The 23,281-nt window shown below is 37.6% G+C and overlaps 3 protein-coding genes across 4 annotated transcripts; 2 read left to right on the forward strand and 1 right to left on the reverse strand.

Moving 5' to 3' along the window:
- Positions 1-3: 3 nt before the first annotated feature.
- LOC121812678 (neoverrucotoxin subunit alpha-like) lies at positions 4-1,236 on the forward strand (the record flags this gene model as incomplete). The annotated part of the gene is made up of 2 exons (XM_042215467.1): positions 4-637; positions 812-1,236. Coding segments are annotated over 2 exons (1,059 nt in total), but the record flags the coding sequence as incomplete, so codon positions are not given.
- A 675-nt stretch (positions 1,237-1,911) lies between these two features.
- On the reverse strand, positions 1,912-10,558 carry LOC121812680 (class I histocompatibility antigen, F10 alpha chain-like). Of its 2 annotated transcripts, XM_042215470.1 has the most exons (7): positions 10,426-10,558; positions 7,707-7,724; positions 6,646-6,912; positions 6,028-6,306; positions 5,641-5,940; positions 4,881-4,988; positions 1,912-2,724 (listed from the first exon to the last, which is right to left on the reverse strand). In XM_042215470.1, exons 1-7 carry the CDS (start codon positions 10,496-10,498, stop codon positions 2,675-2,677), a joined length of 1,095 nt encoding a protein of 364 aa, XP_042071404.1. In that variant the 5' UTR covers positions 10,499-10,558; the 3' UTR covers positions 1,912-2,674. The 2 variants fall into 2 exon arrangements, with proteins under 2 accessions (XP_042071404.1, XP_042071405.1); XM_042215471.1 differs by lacking the exon at positions 7,707-7,724 and having other exon boundaries at positions 1,914-2,724.
- Positions 10,559-14,796: 4,238 nt separating this feature from the next.
- On the forward strand, positions 14,797-21,604 carry LOC102313863 (major histocompatibility complex class I-related gene protein). The gene is made up of 6 exons (XM_005950075.3): positions 14,797-14,839; positions 15,907-16,176; positions 18,838-19,116; positions 20,366-20,686; positions 21,245-21,325; positions 21,564-21,604. The coding sequence occupies exons 2-6, from the start codon at positions 15,921-15,923 to the stop codon at positions 21,602-21,604; spliced, it is 978 nt and encodes a 325-aa protein (XP_005950137.3). The 5' UTR covers positions 14,797-14,839; positions 15,907-15,920.
- Positions 21,605-23,281: the final 1,677 nt, after the last annotated feature.

Genomic DNA, 23,281 nt, shown 5'->3' on the forward strand with positions numbered 1-23,281 from the left:
TGGTGTAAGCATTTCCCACAAATTAAAAAGTACCTACAAAACTTTCAGAAGTTGTGTAGTGATAAAATCTCTCACCTCCAACGAGCTCTGAAAAGAGTGCTTCCCTCCATTCGTGAAGGTAGAGCGGATGAGAGCTCACTGAACGACGTTTTTGATGACTTAGACAAGTCACCATACAATCTGGGAAATCTTAGCAAGTGCCTTGACTATAGAGAGAGAGAAATCAACATCATCAGGTCATTTTTAGGGAGGATGGAGGGAATAAAGATTGTTCAAAATAAGTCAGAATTAGATAGAGCAGTACTTGCCACAGGTGTAAATCATGCATTTTGCTTTGTTTTCACCGGTTTGAAAGATGCTGACCTCAACATTGATGCAATGGCCAATGAAGACCCATGGTATTATTTAAACAATACCTTGGATCATATGAAAGAAGTAGCAGCCATTTTCATGGATCTTTACAGAGCACACGAGAGCAGCACCCAGCTCTGTTTCCTTGTAGCAGCTATACAACACCAGAATTACAAAGGAGCCACCATTTATCAGTACAAGGAGGGCAGAATGATTACTGATCATTTTTCAAAGCCCAAGATACGGGATCCCAGAACTATAAAAAAGCGAAGTCATTTTCTTTGGAGTAAGTATTTACTTCTGAGATTGCTAGTTTTCAAAATCATCAAATATTTAAAGGCATTGTTGTAATTATCAACAAAAACCAAATAGTTTTTTTTTTAATATTAGAGGTTACTTGACTGAAGTGGATGATTATGTAGATGACTCCTAAAAGATTGTGTTTTTGCCTTTCATTCAGATTACTGTCATCTCACTCTGGACCCAGACACTGCAAATAACTACCTCACTCTATCTGAAGACAACAAGAAGGCAACATGTGGGAAGTGGCAAACCTATCCAGATCACCCAGAGAGATTTGATAAGCATACACAGGTTCTGTGCAAACAGCCACTGACTGGTCGCCACTATTGGGAAGTAGAGTGGAGTGCTGGTTATATGCCGAGTGATGTTCGCATAGCTGTTGCATACAAAGAAATTGGAAGGAAAGGAAGAATGGATGATTTAAAGTTTGGATGTAACAAGATATCCTGGTATTTTGGTGTGGATAAAAGTGAATCCTTTGTTCCTTTGAGAGACGCACTTTACAAGATTGTGTCTAAAATGAAATTCTTCCCTTTTGTAGACATGTTTTATAAAAGGCTTGTTTGTTTAATAGTAATTTAACATTATATAATTCACATATAAAACTATGAATTGTAATTTTAAATGGTTTAAAAGCATGTAGAATAGCATATGTAGGCAAGTATATTTCTCTCTCTCTTTTTTTTTATCAAGAAGCAAAGACAAAAAGGAAAAATAAAAAGGAACGGGGCAGGGTTCAGTGGTTGAATCATCCATCCCCACCAATGCCAAAACCAAATCTACGCCCTTGGATCAACAGTAACTGTGGTGTAAAAGATAACCCTTCAACTGTGACTGTTACTTTTATTTTCATTTTAACAGACTTATTTTTTTAATGGTGGGGTCAGCTGGTGACCGTTAAATGATTTGAAGTTGATCTTTTCTGACATGATGATTAGAACTGAAACCCAGAACTGAACTTTACAGGTATACTTAAAAAAAAGGTATATTAAGGTTATGCTAAAAGTTACCATTTCAAAACTCTTTCAGTTAAATTCAATTTTGATGTCATTACTTCCCTCTCTGTGAGTCTCTCTCTCTTTGAAAGAAACACACACAGAGCAGCTCAGAGTGAACTTTGTTTTTCAATTAAACTTTATTAACCTGTTAGCAGTCGGACGTACCGCCCACGGTACATTGGATGGTTTAGGGGACTGATAGGACTGCTAAGGGGTTAATAAAAAGAGCCTTATAGCATAGAAGCATTTTTACAGCACAAAAAAGGAAATATAGTTTTGGAGAGTAAATAACAGATAATACAGAGTGTTAAAGGAATGAAATGCAGTTAAGCTAAGTGTTATTATGATAAAGGAATTATAGCAATTTTTTATATTGTTAATAATATTGAAAATATTGTTTTTTGATTGGTTTGTTTGTTTTAGGTAAAAGTAAAAAGTTAAAGGACTACACATACACATTTGTAACACTCTTGAGAAATACTTCTTTCCATATGTAATCACATAACATCGTAATCAGGTCGTAGTACACGTGTTTCAGCACATGGTGCCCAGCTGTCAAAGAGTTCTTCTGGTTTATGTGTGAAAGACATAGAGAAAGAAGAATAATGTCATGAAAACTGAATAGGAAGTGTTTCTAAGTGTTTAATTATTCATTTATTAGATGAAAAGATTATTTGGGTAGTGAATTACTTATTATGCAAAAGATTTAATAAAGGGGAGCAATACATAAACATTTCAGAAGAGGTTACAATCCTAAATGTAAATGAACCAAGATAAATTATGTTTTTGAAGTGATTCTATATCAATCTTTGAGCTTCATTTGAGGTATATTTTTGCAGTGTATGCCATTAAAATAAACAACAAATAAACAACAAAAAGCTTCTATAAGATGTTATTATGTTACCTGCTGGGAATTTTAATCATTACTGCATATAACATGTAAAACCTCAAACTGTGGAAGAACTGAAACAGCCAGACTAAACTCATACAGAGAGTGGAGCACAGAACAGCTTGAATGATGGTCATGTTTGTGGATTTAGTCTCTCAGACTGTTCAGAGACATTGTCAGGAGCTGTAAGAACAAAAAGATAAAACTAAAATTTTCTATAATGTACAGTGAATGTTGATTTCTGTTAGAAAACACGCTCCAACTCTCTAGATAAACGTGCAACAAAGAGTCAGGCAAGCAGAAATATGAATAGGGAAGTCCCATTATCAAGAAGCCATGAATACAACAGCATAAAATACAAGAACACAACATAATAAAAACAAGAGTTCCTGTGATGCTTAATGTTTTTAGAGAGTAGTGATGAGATTATAAGTGTGCTTTATGTTCTAAATGCCTGCAGGAGTATGTTCTACGCTGTTCCACATGAGCAAACTCTTTTCCTCAAATGTAGTTCACAGGTAGAGAAATGGTGTTCTGCACAGCTATGAAGATCAGCAGCTCTGTAATTATCTATTACACTGATGCTTCTCACATCATCAGTTTACTATAATATAATAATTTCACTTTGGCTCTGAGACTTACAGCGGGGAAAATAAGTATTTGACACATCAGCATTTTTATCAGTAAGGGGATTTCTAAGTGGACTATTGACACAACATTTCCACCAGATGTTGCCATCAAGCCAAATATTGAATTCATACAAACAAATCAGAACATTGAAGTATACAAGTTAAACCATAATAAATAAAGTGAAATGACACAGGGAATAAGTATTGAATACATGAAGATAACAAGGGGCAAAATGACATAGAAAGCCAGGAGATCACCTGAAATCTGTCAGTATTGATAGAGAAATCCTGTCCCCTATCAGTACTAATTGATATCAGCTGCTTTAGTCCTAATTGATGGCCTATAAAGGCTCCTCATTACCCAGAAGGCACACAGGAAAGACTTCATGATGGGTAAAAGCAAAGAACTCTCTCAAGATCTTCGTAATCTTATCGTTGAAAAGCATTGTGATGGGAATGGTTATAGGTGCATTTCCAGAATGCTGAATGTTCCTGTGAGCACTGTGGGGGCCATTATCCGGAAATGGAAAGAGCATCAGTTCACCATAAACCTGCCACGATCAGGTGCTCCACGCAAGATCCCTGTCCGAGGAGTCCAAAGAATAATCAGGAGAGTTCTCCAAGAGCCAAGAACCACTCGGACAGAACTTCAGGAAGACCTTGCATCAGCAGGTACTGTTGTTTCAAAGAAAACTATAAGCAATGCACTGAACCGCCATGGCATCCATGCACGCTCACCACGCAAGACTCCATTGCTGAACAAAAAGCATGTCAAGGCTCGGTTAAAATTTGCGCAACAGCATTTGGAGAAGCCTGTGGATTATTGGAAGACTATAGTATGGTCAGATGAAAGCAAAATTGAACTTTTTGGCAGCCATTCTACACACCATGTTTGGAGAAGAAATGGCACTGCTCACCACCCCAAGAACACCATACCAACAGTTAAGTTTGGGGGTGGTAGCATCATGGTTTGGGGCTGCTTTTCAGCAAGGGGTACTGGCAGACTTCATATTATTGAAGGCAGGATGAATGGAGAGATGTACCGGGACATTCTGGATAAAAATCTGCTGCCATCTACCAGGAAGCTAAAAATGAAAAGAGGGTGGACATTTCAGCAAGACAATGATCCCAAACACAAGGCCAAGGAAACAATGAAGTGGTTTCAAAGAAAGAAAATCAAGTTGCTTGAATGGCCCAGTCAATCACCTGACCTAAATCCCATAGAAAATCTATGGAGAGAACTGAAGATTAAAGTTCATAAAAGAGGCCCAAGGAACCTTCAAGATTTAAAGACCGTTTGTGTGGAAGAATGGGCCAGAATCACTCCTGAGCAATGCAGACGACTGGTCTATCCATACAAGAGGCGTCTAGAAGCTGTAATCACCAACAAAGGCTTTTCTACAAAGTATTAAATAAAGTGTGTTCAATACTTATTCCCTGTGTCATTGCACTTTATTTAATATGATTCAACTTGTATACTTCAATGTTCTGATTTGTTTGTATGACATTCAATATTTGGCTTGATGGCAACATCTGGTGGAAATGTTGTGTCAATAGTCCACTTAGAAATCCCCTTACTGATAAAAATGCTGATGTGTCAAATACTTATTTTCCCCGCTGTATTATGTGATGTTTAGAGTTTTTTGCAGATTTTTGTCATTTAACAAAATTCAAAAATTAAAATCAACATTTCCCCTACAGATCTCTCACCTTTCTTTCTTTTGTAAGCGACAAACACCACAGCTGCCCCAACTGCAACAGCTGCAATGAGGACAATTGCTAGAACAACCACTGTGGCTCTGATGTCAACGGGCTTCTCTGTTGAACAAAATGTGGAAACACTTTATAACACAGAGCACAAATGAACTAAAGAACAAGTGAGGAAAGACTCAGTAAGGACCTGATAGTTAATGCAGCTGACATCTCTGATTGAAACAAGAGGCGACACAAAACCATTAATACTCAGTTAATACACCATCATTAGACATTCGTCTTGTGCACACTGAAGATAAAAAACACTACATATAGTATTTCATTACGTTTTACTTACTTCCGTTCTCTGCTATTTATGTTCCCTTTTCAGTGAAGCATCTTACTGATTTGTTATTAATTAGTTCTTTATCAACTGCTAAAAGTATTGTTTGATTGGATTGGTGAATATAAATGTGGCAAAGGTCAGCTTATCCAACATCGCCTCAAGAAATGTAATAATTTAATGTAAAACCTTTACACCATTATAAAAACATGATAATACATGATAGCATATGTAATTCTATTTGTGAAAAACATAGCTTGTTAAAGTTGTTAAAGATGGACCAGGCAGTCAAGAGGAAAAGAGAAAGACCACAGAGAGGATCTGTGGATGTAGTAAAAGAGTACATGCAGAGGGTTGGTGCACCAACTCACATGTGAGTACTCACCTAACTACTCTGTAAAAATGATTCATAACCGTCGCAGGATCCAGTCTTACCCCAGTTTGTCTTGATCACTGCTTTGTCCAGTTTGGTGATGATGTCCTCGTTCACACCAGAGAGCTGAAACACACAGTCGTACCTCTGCCAGTCTTCAGGTGTGACTGAAAGTTTCAAATCAACACTCATCTGGAAGGTCCCATCATTGTTGGGGAGGCTCTCTGTGTGATGCACACCTTCATGAATCTCCTCTCCATCTTTCCTCCAGAACATCACGGCGCTGTGAGGATAGAAACCTGTAGCATGGCAGCTGACTGGAGAGGAGGACGACTTCTGGAGGAGAAACACTGAAGGTAGGACTGAAAAGAGATAGGAAGTTGCTACGTTGTCTTTAAATTGCAATATAAATTTTCTATTTTTTTCTACATCAGATTCTGTAATTCTACCTGCTGTCTGCAAAAAGATCCTCCCATACTGCAAATACTTCTTTAAAAGCTCAGGGCATTTATGGATGAAAAGTTCTTTATTGTGTTCTAATCGAGTTTTTTCAGTATCCCATCTCAGTTTGGTGATGACAGCCTGTGGTTTTGCAGTGATCCATGTCAGTTTCTGCAGGTCCAATGCTATAAAATCTTCTCCATCATAACCGTACTGAATGAAGCCATTAACCTCTCCAGTCTCATCATCCCATTCACAGCCATTCATACTCTGCAAAATATGAACACCTGTAAAAAGCCAGCCAGAAAATACTGCATGAAACCAGCAAGATGTCAGCATTACAGACACAAAAACAGAGGGACAGTAATCTTGGTGTGAGTTACTGGCCCAAAAACCAGTCTATTATCTTGTGGTCACTGTGGAAGGTTCACATTTTTTCTCTGCTTCTTTCACTGTTCTTTTTTTTTTTTTTTTTTTCATTTTTCTGAGTAAAGTAGCAGATCTCATCATCATACTTTACATTCTATATCTAACCTAATTAAAAAAAAACTTTTAGTTTTCTATTTTAAACCAAATCAGGATAAATACAAATATTTTCAGCAGTAACAGTTTAGACAAAACCATACCTCCAGTTTGGTTGAAACGTTGCCTTAAACTCCCAATGTAATGTTTGAAAACCTCATTGGTGTGCAAAGATTGATAAACATACCACTGCAGGTGCTGAGGATCATCCTGCATGAGCTTTTTAATCCATTCTGTTTTGGGTTCTGCTCTTCTTGTGCTGCTATCATAGTAACCTCCCTGAACTCCATCAAAAAGGGCAACAGCCACAAACTCAGGGATGCTCTGGACTCCAGTTGTTTGAGTGAAGAAATACTGCAAGGAGTGTTTCACTGTAACAATGATGAGACTCTGAATTAGATGGCATTGCTGTTATATAGACAACTTTCTTTAACTACTCAGCATTATATTTAAAGATTTATATATTTTGTCATTAACTCTTTAAGTAACTTCTAAAAAATCCTTTCCAAAATAAAGGTTTAACTGAGATCACAGATAATATGCTAATGCTGTTTGGTGTACATCTTCAATGAAACCTGAATGCATTTGTCAATTAGAACTAATGAGAAATAAACATTCTCAACAGAAACACTGAGAAAAAACTGCTTTCTCAGATACATCTCAAACTACTCAGTTACTGTATTGTTCGTGGAGCCTAAAGTAACTCTCCCTGGGTTTATAATGGTGGGATTAAGGGCAACAAAGCAGTTCTTCTAATTGTTCACCATGCAACCAATAAGACAGGATTTTTATGTATAAGCGTAAATAGCTTAGTGTTTAGTCTTTAAACAAATGTCCAATTTCCATCTTCCACTCTCTATAGTCCAGATGTTGCATCCACAGGAAGAAGCCAAAACTGCTGACAAGCATTTCTTACAGCATGACAAGTTCAAAGACCTTGCTAAAAAAAAAATTACATCCAGTTCATGGAAATGTACATGTGTATCTGTACAAATTATCCATCCATCCATCCATCCAAATATCTAGTAAAGTTTAAATGGGCACCTGGGATAGGCTCCAGTTCAAATGCTACCCTAAACTGGATAAAGAGAAGAAAATGGATGGGTGGGAAAACAACAGTGCTCTGACTGGACTCGTACAAACCACAAGTCAACATTTTACCCACCTGTCAGCTGTTTAAGACCTTCGGATAGTTTGGGAAATATACACATAGATGACACACACACACACACACACGTAGAAAAACATTTAGTATACACATCCAGAAATGCATACACTATTATATATTGTACATATATTTATTAGTTTCAGGTTGGCCATTCTTGTATTTTGCTCGTTTGTGTTGTTGTGTTTTGCACATCTCTGTTGCTTGTGGGGCTCGCACACAAGAATTTCACTCACATGTGCTGTGCCAGTGTGCCTGCACATGTGATGTGACAATAAAAGTGATTTGATTTGATTTGATTTGATGACATGTTCAGTATAATGTAACATTGTGGCATCATAAAGTACAAAATGAGCAAATGTGTCTTATCATTCCATTCAAACTGGCTGCTGAAGGCTTGTGCTTACCCTCATATTAACTTATTTCATTAAGAATTGATTGTTTATTAAGTAACCAGGTTAGCATGATTTCCACACAAACAATATCCTTCAATCTTCAGGGTATATTCCCTAAAGGTTGTTTTTTTAGGAGGGTCCTTGAAAGTTTTGACCTTAAGAGAATCTTTTGGGAACATTATGTGAATAGCCCCAAAACATTCAATTTCTGTAAGGCTAGCTAGACAACTTAGCTATTTGTGGAGTAATGATATGAGTGAAGGTGGCTCCCCCACCTTCGTCAAATCAAACAAAATTGATGTCAAACGTTTGTGCTAAGTGTGTGCTGCAAAAATTTTTGTTTGTGATGATTTTGTTTTAAAGATATTAATAAAAGCTTTTAGAGTTTTTTTTAGAGGTTATCCAAGGTCAAACAGCCCCCCAACATTAACGAAAACAGATAAAATTGGTGTTAATCAACTCTGCTAGGTTTCTGCTGGTTTGTGATGAACTAGCTATTGTTTTGAAGTTACTGTATTAAACTTGAGATGCTCAAAAGGTTCTAAATACATGTAATTTGACAATTCTGAGTTTTCTAACAGGAAGCATGCCTACATTTTTCAGATAGTTTTGTATTTTGCAAATAGTTTTTTTCTCCGTCAGAATGCATAGTTTATTTTAACTATTAAAAGTTAACCTAGATTTTTACTTTTAAAGAGTGTGATCATGATAAAAAAAAAAAAATCCAATACTGGTGTATGTTTCACTGCCTTTTCACTGTAAAGAAAGGGGCTGCTTGGCCTTGGATGACCTCCAGAATATTTAAAATGATAGCACCAAAAACCAAGGTTTTTGCAGCACAAACGTTTGACATCAATTGTTGATTTGAAGAAGGTGTGGGGCATCACTCAGATGAATTATTGTCATATTTAGAATGTTAACATTGATAAAAACATATTTTCAAATAATGATCTTTCAGTGTGATAATGTTGTTCATACATAGAAAGTATTCATAATGTTGCAGCTCTAATACTGTCATTATATTATAATAATGAGTGCTATGTCTATGTGCTGTTATCTCCACCTGCTTCTGCTCATACTGTACAAGGCCTGAGACCAGTCGGCTAAAACTTTCATTAAAACAGCCAATTTTGACTTATACAACACAGAAAACCTTAGACAACAACATCAGTAGCGTCAGAATAACTTTTAATATTTCCATTTATTTTACATCCTGTGGGAAAACAGACTATCTCAGTTCCTTTAACTATCCCTCTACCCCACAATAGTACACCAGCTAGACTGACAGTAGCTCACTTGACTCAAATGTAGTTTTTGACCTTTCATTCCTGAGTTAAATAATAGTGCTTTTGCTTTTCTTTTAGCCAAAAAGGAAAATAAAATAACAAACTGTTTCTAACGTATTAAGTGGACAGCCTTCAACTCACCTCCTGAGCCTCACTCTGCAAACTCTCCTGTTACTGTGTTTATATGTTTAAAACACACACACACACACACACACCAGAATAAAAAGCAGAGCTGCATCTCTAAAAAAGCAAAGGTGGACGTCTGTGCTGTCAGAGCAAGGTAGCGTGTACACGCACATTTCCACCAAGCACAAAGACAACAGAAAACATACTTTAACTGTTCTTCAGCCTGTGTGAAGTGTGAGTTGGGGAAGTGAAAGAGTGGGGGTTTGTTTTGATTCCGGAGAGAGCGTTTTCCCTGTTGTTTTGGCATTGGCCATGGCCACAAGTGTTACTGTTCTTAATAAACAGCCAGTAAACGGAATACCGATTGTCTCTGTCTTCTGTCGGAGGAACGCTACAATATACACAAATAATAATGACAGAGAAAGGAGGGTCCACCCTCTGAATATGTAATGATGGATTTGGATTACACCTGTTATTGCTCTACTCTACTACTCTAGCGCAATTTGAGCGGGCGGTGAGGAATGATCCACAAACTACAGCCTATTCTGAAGACAAGATTTCTGTTGGAGAAGAGATTTTTTTTTAATTGATATATTATTATTAATTACAAAAAAGTAAAAAGCCTGTATTTAAAGTCTGGCTGTCCCAGTTCCCAGTTAGCTGCTGAAAACGGCTTGTATAATATAAAGTGGATATGACAGCACATTAATCTGTCGACATCGCTATTTATCTTCTTTTTTTTCTTTTTTCAAAAGTTGATTTGTGGTCTGTGATGTATGGAAGCAAATGTAAAACATACAACTGTACACGATCTCTCTCTCCTCTCATTAAAACATATTTTCATTTAGTTGTAAAAGTGAAACTGAAGACAGACCTAGTGCAAGTATCCAAAGAAAATATGAAGAATCTTACCTGATGATGAAAAGTGACAGAGGAAAAGCAACAATAAGAACCTTCCCATCATAACTTTAGTTGGATTATACATATAGGACCAAAGCAGTGAGCTATTGTTCTAATTTAGCTCTGGGATTAATTCACTTGAAAGAGGAAGCGTTTATGCATTGTGCCGAAGTGCATGTGAAACATAACATCCTGTCCTAGAGACTGCGATCAAGATTATGACTCGGGGTCAAGAGCCGCCCACGACTCCCCTTACAAAACACTTGTGCTTTATTAAAAATGAAAGCTTTATGTTAAAGTATCAAAACTAATTTATTTTTTATCAACTTTAATGCTTTGCATATAAAATTTTTTTTAACCCTCTCAGGGCAGGCGTTGCAGATTTGCAACAGTTAACCTTTAACAGTTAACAACCTGATTACCCCACATACATATTTTATGAGGGTTTTTTTTTACTCAGAAGTACCACTGCAGGTATTATTTTGTGCATTAGCAACAAAAACTTAATTTGAGCCTGAGAGGGTTAACTTGATTTTGACTCATCTAAAATAATAATAGCCTAGTAGATGCAACCCCTATTTAAAACAAATGCTGTCTTAAACCTAAATTAAAACGGAATGCAATGATTTTCTAATTTTATTGTATTCAAAACAGAAAAACATAAAATATATTAAATGCTTAAAGACACATTTTTGTATTTCATGAAGAATATTAGACAATTTTAAATGTGATTACAGCTACATCATCATAAAGCTCATTGAGAAATTCACTTAAGCAAAACATGATTATTTTTTAATTATTGAATTATTTATTTAGTTTGTATGATGCAATCATTGATCTTATTGAGTCTGATTAAAATATGACATCGTTTTAGATGAATGTTTGCACATATGAGTGACCCTGAAGAAGAATGCACTGAGAATTTAATGTGAACTATGAGGGGTTATTTTAATGATTTGGGAAATGCAACAATAATACAACAATGACAAGAAAATTGTCACCAACTACTGGAAGAATCTGGTGATTTTCTTTTTTCTTTCTCTTTTATCATTGAGGATACAGACTGTGGAAAATCAAAGGACAGTACATACCACAAGAAAACAGAGAAGTGAAAACTCCTAACAGAAACCCAGGGACAATTGTTGTTATACTCTTGTCTGGTTACCAGACAAGAGTATAACAACTCCTGTTGTTAACCTGCACCTCTTTACTCATCCATGTCATAGATGCAGATATTAGAGATAGAAGACATGATCATTTTCTGTACGATCTTCAGTCTACTGTAATACAGTCACTTCACTGTAGCTCTGAGACTTAGACTTATTTCAGACTGTGGGTGTTTGGACCTATGTTAAATTTCCCAGTATGGATTAAAACACAAAAAAAAACAAAAAACAAAAAAAAACCTAAATACAGTGTTTCCCCATTTGAGATTTCACAAATTTCTTAATTTTGAAATAAAAAAAATGCCACACCTGCAATGCGAGGAACAAATTAGAAAGCACCTGATAGTTGATGTATGTGACTCTGTGATTACAATTAATACTCAGTTGATACCTTAGTCATTCTTCTTTTGCATGCTGAAGTATTGATACAAAACACTCTACATAGTACCTCATCGCTTTATCACTGAAACATCTGACTGAATTGTTAGTATTTAGTTCCTTGTGAACTGATAAATCACAATCAAATATTACATACTGCTGTGATCAGAGGGCATGTGAATGTGATTGGATGCTGAGCTAAACCACCTTCACAGCATATTTGCTTCCACTGGACTCTGATTAACTGATAGGTAAATAATAAACCTGTGTGAGTAAAGAAAATAAAAGTTTTCCCTTCTCTGAACGACAAAAATATTGAAAATAATCATCTTAAAACTTAAAGGTTCAAAACAGATTTATCTGATTTGAACCTTTTATATAAGAAAACCTGACTCCTTTCACACTGTTTACACCAAACCTTTACATCTGTATAATTTATGATAGCAATGAAAAAGAGTTGTGACACCAATAAAATTCCAAAGTCATACACATGGTAAAACATATATTTGTCTGAATCCTGTTTTATATGCTCATAAAATGAATAAATGAGCATTGATATTTAGTCTATGAATTACCTACAAAAGCAAAACAAATATGCTGCTGTTTACAGATTTGATTAAATGGTTTTTCTTACCTGCAAATAAAGCAGGGCAGAAGAGAAGCTACACAAATAACTTCATCCTTTCTGAATTGTTAACGCTCCAGGATGATCAGACATTGAAAATCTGATGGACTGGACTTGAAACTGTGCAAGATTCAAACCATCACCCACCAGATCAACTCTGATGAAATAAGTCCTCCAATCTAAAAAAAATATATTTGCTCTTACCCTCAGAAACGGCCCAAAATAAGCCCACCTACAGCTGGCAGGAAAACCACAAATGGATGGTGAATGATCAATAATGATGATTTGTTTTGGATTTTTTCCAGATATGTCATGCTATATGTGTAATGTTTAGACTTTTTGTTTTTAGTCCCCTGTTGAGAAGGAAGGTTCAGAGATTTGAAGTTGTTACCATCATGGGCTCATTCGATTAGAATGAGATTAAACAGTCATCAAGCATTTACAAGATTCTCCTTTTATTTAAAGAATCAGTAAGGAAAGACACACATGGACTGCTAACGCTGAAAAGAAACAAAGAGATTTAAGTTACTCATTACCTTAAACAATACAAAATCACAAGATGTAAACAGAACCTCACTTCCGCTGCCGCCCCGTGTGGGAGTGAAGAAAGAGTGAACTATAGGCGAATGCAGTCCTTATATAACATATGACAGGTGAGTGCAATTAAGGGCAGTTGTAGACACACTGCTGGTCCTGTGCTGGCCCAGAACGGTTTCAGCTCTGGCCCCAGATGTCAGCCTAATGTGTACCTTAATCAAGCCATGTAATAACAACATGTGCCAGAACATGCAAAACAGTGCAAAAGTAACATGCCGAAACTCTGTTCAGACAGTGAATGGATTGATTTTTATATAGCGCTTTTCTACTCTCCCAGATAACTCAAACTGCTCTATACAACGTGCCACATCCACCCACTTTTGCTTAACTGAGTGCTTTCTAACTACATTCATACACATTCACACTCTTGACATGCAGACTGGAGGAGCCAGGGATCGAACCACTAACCTTCCTATCAGTTTGTAACCTACTCTACCACCTGAGATATGGCATGCCATCGCATAAACAGTGGCGTCATTGCCAGACCTGGCACACATCTGGTTGACATACACTCTGCCAAAACACCAGTCAGTCAGAAGTGCCAGCTTGATGCCAGATCTGGGCCAGACCTGTTTTCTGTGGGCCTGGGCCACATAAACCAAGCCACAATCAAGCCAGATATGGCATGCCATCACATAGACAGTGCCATCCATGCCAAGCCTGGCCTATATCTGGATGACATACGTCTTATCATGCCAGAAGTCGGCCAGCAGTGCCGACTTGATACCAGATCCTGGCCAGACCTGCTTGCTATGTGGGCACTAACACACACATACACAATTACTTTACCAACTGACCCCTGAGCTCCTAAGTGTCCCCCAAACCTCATTCAGGGATCCACTCCTCTACTTCAATGTCACTCCCTGAAAGCTCACTGTCCTCACTTTCTGAGGACAGAAAGTGCACATTCCCTTGGTTTCCTTCCATAAAAGGTATTTACATCCATGTCCTGTAATTATGAGTAGATTGTAAAGTAAAAAACATTGACTATGATCATATAAATGCACACAAACACATCTCTACACACATATCCAAATGCATTATATTGCCTGAAAAAAATTGGGCTAACTGCGCAGTGTTGCCTTTAGGCAACGAATAAAAATTAACAGTTTTACTGTATAAATAAATTTACAAAAGTAGCACAAACAATCAAATATGCTTCCTAACATATTCATGCACATGCAAGTATTTTTTAATATACATTTATTTCACTATAAACATGTAAAATAGTGATCTTTATCTTGACTCCTAATGGAGATGTACCTCATGTAATGCAGCTTGCAGAAAGGGGTCCTCCCCCACCAAAATGAAAGTCACACCACCTTCAACTCATCATTTTATCGGAAAGAGATGTGTCTGGTAGCATTATTTGAAAAAAAAAAGTTGTTTTTTTTTGAAGGGCCACCGTAAGGCATGAAAATGTGGTTTGTTGCCTCAGGGCAACGCTATGCTGTAGAGGGTTAAGTCATGGCACAGCATTAATCGCTTACTTTGGAGGCAGAACTTCAACGCATGTGGGAGGGGCAGGAATCTGATATTTGTACTCTTTCGGATTTTCAAGGCCTCCAGATTTTCATGGTTTCTTGGTCCGACAGCTTTAATCATAAAGAGAAGATGATATTACTTTTGTTGCCTCTCTTCTACCATGGTTTATTTGCAGGTAAGAAAGACTTTGAACTCCAACAACAGCCCCCCTCTATTTCTCTCTCTTTTAAATGCGTCACTACAATAATAAAGAGGATATAAACAGGAGACAGACAAAATCGGGTTTTATCAGTTATGCTTAAAAGTTTTACTTTTCTTAATGAGGTGATATATAGGTGATATATAATTAGAAATATTTTGATAATGGAGCATAAAACTGCACAAAGTTTTATATCAGATTTACCCCGTTAGAGAAGATTTCAAAAGCTACATATCTGTAATATTTTTTGGCAGACTATTGACTATTAGACTATTGGTTTTAGTTGCTGACATTGTTTTTCTGCATAGCTCATTCTCGATCATTTATTATTCACAAACCGAAAAGACCTAAATGCAATCTTTCTCGAAATCTTTGCAATTTATTGAAAGCTTAAAACAGTACATGAAGAAAATCGATATTTTATGACAAATGTTTTATTATTTAATGGTAAGTCTTAAATATTTATCATGGACCAAAAATATCTCTGATTGTTGTTCTCGATTGTCTTTTGGCCCAAGCTGGACACGTTTTATTTTTCGGGATAGTGAGCATAAGTAATGTATTTTAACAGGAAGCAGACTATTTTTCATCATGTAGCTTGTGACCTGTGTCCAGAGAAAAGGAGAACATGTCACCATGGCGATGTTGTATTTTAACTCGAAACACAATTTTAATATTTAACCTTAACTATTTTGTTGTTAGTGAAGTGAACTTGAACTGGGTCTCTGGTGTGAGTGTCCTGGCTATACCACCAGCCTCCACCAGCCTGATACAGTTGTTTATGTGTGTGCGTGCGCATGTGTGTTGTTTTTTAAGTGGAAAATTTTTTTTTTGCTTTAACGGACATGTTTTGATAGACAAAAGCTTGTGACTATTTCACTGCCATGAGAGTCCATTGTTTGGCCACAGGAGTTTACCAACCTGAGATTAACGTTCTCTTTGGGAGACTGTATAAAACATATTATAGTGAATTAATCATAATTCTGATGATGTTTGTATATTTCATGTACTTATTTACTTATTTTGTAAATATTGTTCCACAGTGAAACACTCGTTGATGCACTCTGTCACTGGATCCTCTGGAGACCCAAACATCTCAGAGTTTGCAGGTGTTGTATTGTTTGATGGCACTGAGGCTGTTTACTGTGACAGCAGGAACAAGAAATTAGAACCAAGACAGGACTGGATGAAAAAAATATTCAGCAATGACACTCAGCACTTGGCATTGTACACCCAACAGTGTTTTGAAGATCAGCCAAAGATCTTCAGATTCTTGATTTCTACTGTAAAGCAGCTGTTACATCAAATAGAAGGTGCAGTATTTTGTGTTAAACCAGATTATTGGAGATTATGTATCGGAATTTCAGGAGCGGGACCACGCCTCCAAACACACTCCTTCCGGCTGTCCTCTATATAGGTTCCCCCAGTTCTGCAAACTGATCATTCTCATTTACGTGCCCCACCCTCCCTCCATCCTTGTTCTCCATTCTTCAACTTCTTCACTTCTATTTAGTACATGGGGATCTGCCAAGACCCGGGAGCCATCGCTAGTCCCCTTCGTGGCCTTTCCCAAACTGCAGCTTAATTCATGTCAAAGCATTCACTTTTACCTACTAAAATGCTGTAAAACCTAAAATGAGGACGTGGGCCCAGCGAGTGAAATATAAATCAAGGAATATACTTAAGGAAAAATGATTAATGTGAAATTGTTATTTTATCTATCTTCCACCTATCCAGTTCATGGTCAGGAGCTAATCCCAGCTGTTTTAGGGTAAGAGGCGGGGTACACATTGGACAAGTCAACAGGGTGTCACAGGGCCAATAGAGAGACAGACAACTATTCACACCAGTAACCAATTTAGAATCGCCAGTTAAGCTAACTCACATATACATTTTGGAGTGTGGCAAGAAGCCAGACTAGCTGGAGAAACACATAAGCATGTAAGCACAGGAAGAATCTGCAAACTCCACACAGAAAAGGAACACCTGGCACCAGGATAGTGTAGTGTGATGCTTTGAGCAACTTTCTCACAGTATTCCCTAATTGCTGTGGCCTCTTGCAACATGATAATGGACCCTAACACAAAGAAAAAATGGATCAGAAATGAGGAGCACAGCAACGATTTTTAGATGTTGACTTGTCCTTCAAATTCCTCATATTTCAATCCATCCTAGCACTGTGAGATATGCTGGACAAACAAGTGATTCATTCAGCCCCCTCCTCACAGCTTACAGGACTTAAAGCATCTGTTATATACCAGCAAACCATCGGGGCTCTAGTGGCATCCATACCTCGATGGTTCAGCTGCTGTTTTGGCAGCAAACGGAGGGTCCAACACAATATTCAACATGTGGCCATAATGCTCTGTCTGATTGGCATAATGTAGATGTATATTTTTTAAAAAATTGTTAGACTTATGCCCCCAGCCTAGGGGTAACTTGCAACTCCCCACTCTTCCTATTCCCAAGAAAGCGCCAACAGGACAGGATAATTTCAGATAATGAGGAGCAGTTCATTTGCTTTTGAGGTGAGTTGTCCCCAATAAAACAAACATAAGTTCTTAATAAAGGCCAAACAAAGGACAATTCTCAATCCTATACTCCTGATCAATATAGAAGGGGAAAATAATTTTAAACACAAAAGTCTTCCCACTCTAACTTGCCATAAAGTGCTCAATATTTACAGTGTATGTAAGCAGAGTGTGGCGGGGTGTGGTCTGCGGCGCCGGTGCAGGGTAGGCAGGCGCACTTGCATGACATCTGCAATCACTCGTCGCCGGCTTAAAGTGTGGGTTGTTGTTGGAGTGTGTGGCTGTGGGCTGAAAACCTACATCCAATGTGTAAACAAGCAACCGTGAGTGATAATAAAAGCAAGATGCTGAAAAGCATGTGCGTGTCGGGTCTGTCCTGAGTCATTTACACACAGTTATCAGACTAAATTGATAGCTTCTAATCTGGCTACGCACTCACGCTCAATTCCAATGACAAGCTGGAGCAAAACTGGGGGCAAAAAAAGGTGGGGCAAGGACCATGCTGGATGTCAGCTAGAGTTGTAGAGGCTGCTGTTCGTCTAGTGATCAAATCCACCCATATGAGTCATAGGACATTGAAAAAATAAAGTCCATAACCTTTCATTTGATATATTACTCAATATGGTTTCTTGAATATTTTTCAAAGCTCAAGTCTGACCTTGGGCACTAACCATGAAGGTCGAGTTCAAATGCTTAGCCAACATAGGTACTCGTGTCCCCAAGGCCTCAATATATTGTTGTGCAGTTTGAAGACAATCCATTAAAAAAAAAAGTTTTCACTGATTTTCACATTTGGTTTGACATTGACTTTGACTGATTTTCACCAAAATTAAATTTTGCTTGTATCTACGATCATGCAGTAAATGACTGCGACCCGACACACTGTTCTTGTGCCTGGTTTTGGAGTTTTTATTGACTTTTACACTCATGTGTCTTTACTTGTTTCGGCACCTACGTCAGCCAGCTTTCCAGCTGGGTGCCCACACTCTTCTCCCTTCTGGTCTCCAACTTCACCATACAAATTAAAAAAAACCCTCATAACCTCATTAGACCAATCATCTCAACTTTTCCCTCCTACCTCCCTGGTACCGCCCCTTGAGCTCAGTGCACGGCCCCTCCCGTGCGGCTGAGCCAGGGACCACACCTCTGCCACACACGCAAAATTTGAAAAAGATATCTTGAAAACTATCATGGTTTATAGCCTATAACTCTGTCAGATGATTCTTGGGATTAATCAGTTTACTCCCTCATCTTTTTTTTGTAATCTTGATTTATCATACAAACTTTAATAATAAAAAGTCAGCAGATGATCTGACTTGAATCATGTGTAAAGTGCTAATTTCAGATAATAGAAGTTGCCCATACAATGTAGAATATTATCATAGTTTCTTGCTTACCCTGTGTTTTGTTGTTGTTGTTGTTGTTTTTTCTTTATCTTTCCAGGTGTTCACATATTACAGAGAACAGGTGGATGTGAATGGAATGAAAACACTGATGAAGTGGTTGGTATGGTACAGTATGGGTATAATGGAGAAGGCTTTCTTGAACTGGATCTTAAGACACTGACATGGATCCCACTGAAACCAGAAGCTGCCATTATCAAAAAGGAATGGGATACTGACACAATTGTACTCAAAGACATTGAAAGCCTTCTCACTAAGGTTTGTCGAGAGTGGCTGAAGAGGTATTGGAGCTATGGGAGCAGCTTCCTGCAGAGAACAGGTAACAGGAATCACATGACCTGATGCAGTTTCACAGATACGGTATACAGTTTATACTGTATTGTTCTGATGATATCAAAAGAAAATGGTAAAATGTTTAGGCTTAATTTTGTATTTAACTCTTTAAATGTTATTTTGTTTCTTTGTTTTGTTCTTTTTTTGGCCTGAAATTTGCATTGCTCTGTTTGCCTCATTCTTCCACACAGTCTTCAAATCCTGAACGTTCTGTGGGCCTCTGATATGAAGTCTGACCTTCAGCTCTTTCTTAGATTTTTAAGTGGATTCAGGTCATGTGATTGGCTAGGCCATTCTAGCAGCTCTATTTCCTTTCTCTGAAAACAGCTGAGAGGTTCTTTGGCTGTGTGTTTGGTATCATTGTCTCACTGAAACATCCACCCATTTTCATCTTCAACATCCTGGTAGATGGCAGCAGATTTTTCACCAACTTCACTGTTGAGATGGTGTTTTTGGGTGATGTGCTGTGCCTTTCAACTCCAAACACTGTGTGTATGGTGTGTATTGCTATTCATTGATCTATATATTCCCCCAGTAATTCTAAGGCTTGCCTAAATGTTGTTTAGAAAACTTTCAACAGACTTCACTAATGAAGAAAAAGCATGTTGGAGTTGTGAGCGTGCATACAGGCCATGGCAGCTGAGTGCCTTACTTCTAGTTGTCTTTTAAACAGTTGTACCTTTTGATTCCAGGTCTTTCTGTAGTTCGCCATAACTACTGAAAGACCTTTTACGACTCTTCTGATCATTGCTCACTGGAACCTTCAGTGGTTTAGAAATTCTTCTGTAATCAATGCCATCAGCATATTTGCAAAAATAAGGTTGCAAAGGTCTTGAGAGCTCGTTGAGTCTACCCTTCGTGAGATGTTTCTTATGGGACACCTTGGTGATGAGACACTTTTTAAAGGTGATCAGTTGGGACTAAACCAGCTGAAATTAATTTGCACTAAGGCTTGATCCGCCATGTATTAATGTTAGGCTATGTATAGATTTATAATAGATTTGTTGTCCAAAATGTGTGAGGGATATGAGGGAATTTTCAGCCAGGTCAAAATTGACCTGAACTACTTTGAAGGTATAGTGTATGAACAGTATTTTGGAGGCAACTCTAAAAGAAGCTAAGCTAATACATCTTTGTATTTCTACATTGATCATATGGATTTGAATCTCTACTTCTTCCATTCATTCACGCTTGTTTACCTCTTTGCATCTCTTTTCCACCTTCCCTCTCTGCAGTTCTTCCTTCGGTGTCTCTCCTCCAGAAGACTCCCTCCTCTCCAGTCAGCTGCCACACGACAGGTTTCTATCCTGACAGAGTCATGATGTTCTGGAGGAAAGATGGAGAGGAGATTCATGAAGGTGTGGACCACAGAGAAATCCTCCCCAACAATGATGAGACCTTTCAGATAACTGTTAATCTGAATGTTTCATCAGTAAGACCAGAAGACTGGAAAAGATACGACTGTGTGTTTCATCTCTCTGGTGTTGAGGACAACATTGTAACCAAACTGGATAAAACAGCAATCAGAACAAATTGGGATGAAAACAACAGAACAAGTGAGAGAAACACATTTAATTCATTTTATTTGATTTTAATATATGTGGCATTTGTCCACTTTTTGTGTTTAAACTCGGGGAGATCCCAAAGACCATTTTTTCCATTGCCCTTAAAATTAATCCTATTTAAATTTCACATTCACTGTTTACACTATGCAACCATGACAGTGATCCTGGAATTTAATGTTTTTAATCAATAAAAAAAATCATGTTTATTTATGTTTAGCCTCACAATTGCAGCGCTGTTACTAAATGAATTTAGGGGTGTTTTGGGGTGAGAAAAAGGCATGCATACAAATCTTACATAAATGCCTCCTACAATGAACTTCTTTAGCTGACAATACAATATTTCAGGACCACTCTGGTCCTGTAAGATTGTAGGATGTTATTTTTTTCCCCACATAATCATCATAATTATTTTACATCGGTATAGCTTCATACAGAGATGATACTTTATTTTTTCCCCCTTATCAATATGTGATTTTAATATTTCATGATGAATGAATATCATAGTAATGAGTTCATGTGTGTATTTCATCGTGTTGTTTTTCTGAGCAGAATTAATCTCCATCATTGTTGTTGTTCCTGTTCTCATCGCTATTGCTGCTGCTGGATTTGTTGTTTACAAAAGGAAAAAAGGTGAGAGCTTAAAACGGGCTGAACTGTTTCTTTAATCAAACTGAACATGTCTGCAATTATTTGTTTCCTTTTTATTTTGGCAACAGAAATTGCACCTCGTAAGTAAACTGTTATTATTTTACTTTGATCTGTGGATTTAAAAAAGGTTGTGGTATAATATTGTACAAGAGAGTCTTATTATATATGTACAAATCCAAAATAGGACCAGTGGAATAACTATGTGTTTTCGATCTTACAGCTCCCGTTGACGTCTATGAATCGTATGAGTCACTGAATTGAAATTGGAAACCCAGCCCACACAGCGCCACATGGAAAGCTATACACACCTGCAGTTAAACACATTAAAAGCAAAGATGTCACAGACTTTGAACTTGGACCCGGGATTTTGATGGGTTGTGATTACAGCATGTGATCCAAACTGCCTCGAAAATACTTTTGTTGTCTTAATGAACCAAATGTTGGCTGTCTCACAAACTTTTTCAATTTTTTTTTCAATTTTTAAAGTTTTGAGTCAGAGGCTTTAATCACTGGAAAAAAGAGAAGAAGAAAAAAGATTGGTCAATTCTCCAAAAACACTGTTCTAAATTACTTCATGTTGGCTTGAGTCAGGAGTGTATGACGTCCAGTGTCTGCCCAGATAATACATCATTGTAAACAAATAATCTCAGTCAATATCTTATAATATATTGTTCGGGTACTATAAAGCACGATCAACATACCCATCTGTGATCTGGATTAACTTACGTATTCACTTAGTTACGGTATTTCGGCTGACATGTCTGTTATCTGTCTTTAGATCTGTTTTGTCATTTAAATATTAAATTATAATATTTAATTACTGCAACTTATTTAATTGTGCATCATGAGCTTACCTGCAGATGCAGTCTGACAGAGAAGGAGCGGCACCATTAGCTTCTAGTGGGGTTTGAAGGCAGAGGCCTTGGCATTCCAGTCTTTGGTTGCCAAAACTGGCTTTGGGTACAAAACGTCACTTCTCTGTTGGGGAAGAAGCCTGAGCTATTACTTGAGGCTGAGGGATACTTGGGTTCTGGAACCAGCTAGAGACAACCCTTGACTTGCACTGGGGTTCCTGGTGGCTGAGTTTGACATGTGTCAAAGTCCAAGGCCATAGTCCTCAGTCCGAGAAGGGTGGAGCCTACTCCAGGTTAGGAATGAATGACAGTCATAGGACAGGGGCGTAATTACTTCAGAATCTTGTTCATTACTGAGGGAAGAGTGGGAGAGTGGGAGATTGACAGATTGGTGGGGCATCAGCAGCCATGCACACTACTAGACAGCTGAGCATGAAAATGAAGAAATTCAGTATATGTTCCTACTCTACCCTCAACTCAGAGTACTTGAAACATAAAGGGTGACATCAAGCAAACCAGCCGTGGCACAACATACTTCTGCAATGCAATACACTGTCAGTGTTTTACTATTAAAGACTATAATGATGATCAAATAATGTAAATCTGAAAAGTTGATCAATTAATTAAAAAAACAGCTTTATTGTCTTTTATGAGGCCCACCAAAATGTGTTTTTCTCTTCTTTTCTCTCATTAGTGGAGTATACATTATCTATTAGTTTAGTTATTACTTGAGTTATTTCTTTGGCTCTGCTTAATGTTCAGTAATTTACTTCTGAAACTGTCATGGTCTGTGTCAATAGAAAATTGTACTTAGTAGTCAGTATAATCTTTTAATAATATAAGTTTGCATATGGTAGAATACTGCATGTTGACCTTTTGATGACTTAGGCTGTTGTTCACTATAAGACTTTGTGTGCATTCCAGAGTGTTCTGGCATTCACACCCACATCCTGGGAGCATGGGAGAGGTCGTACCTTCTCTTATTGTTTTATGGCAGGATAAACGTAGCTATGTCTGTCTTAGTCTAAGTGCCTTTTGTTTAGATGAACTTCCAGACCAGCAGGTTTAGGTAAGTCTTTATGGG

This window comes from Haplochromis burtoni, unplaced genomic scaffold (assembly GCF_018398535.1).
Source record: "Haplochromis burtoni strain Fernald_Lab_line unplaced genomic scaffold, NCSU_Asbu1 Contig_731, whole genome shotgun sequence".
NCBI classification, from domain to species: domain Eukaryota; kingdom Metazoa; phylum Chordata; class Actinopteri; order Cichliformes; family Cichlidae; genus Haplochromis; species Haplochromis burtoni.

Excerpts from the sequence above, each read along its gene's own strand:
- LOC121812680 (XM_042215470.1), bottom strand. The coding sequence starts at position 10,498 with ATGTATAATCCAACTAAAGTTATGATGGGAAGGTTCTTATTGTTGCTT. Across the intron at positions 4,989-5,640 it reads AGTGATCAAGACAAACTGGG|AGAAGCCCGTTGACATCAGA; the intron begins GTAAGACTGGAT and ends TTTGTTCAACAG. Across the intron at positions 2,725-4,880 it reads CGCTTACAAAAGAAAGAAAG|CTCCTGACAATGTCTCTGAA; the intron begins GTGAGAGATCTG and ends TTGTTCTTACAG.
- LOC102313863 (XM_005950075.3), top strand. The coding sequence starts at position 15,921 with ATGCACTCTGTCACTGGATCCTCTGGAGACCCAAACATCTCAGAGTTT. Across the intron at positions 16,177-18,837 it reads GCTGTTACATCAAATAGAAG|GTGTTCACATATTACAGAGA; the intron begins GTGCAGTATTTT and ends TTATCTTTCCAG. Across the intron at positions 21,326-21,563 it reads TGTTTACAAAAGGAAAAAAG|CTCCCGTTGACGTCTATGAA; the intron begins GTGAGAGCTTAA and ends TCGATCTTACAG.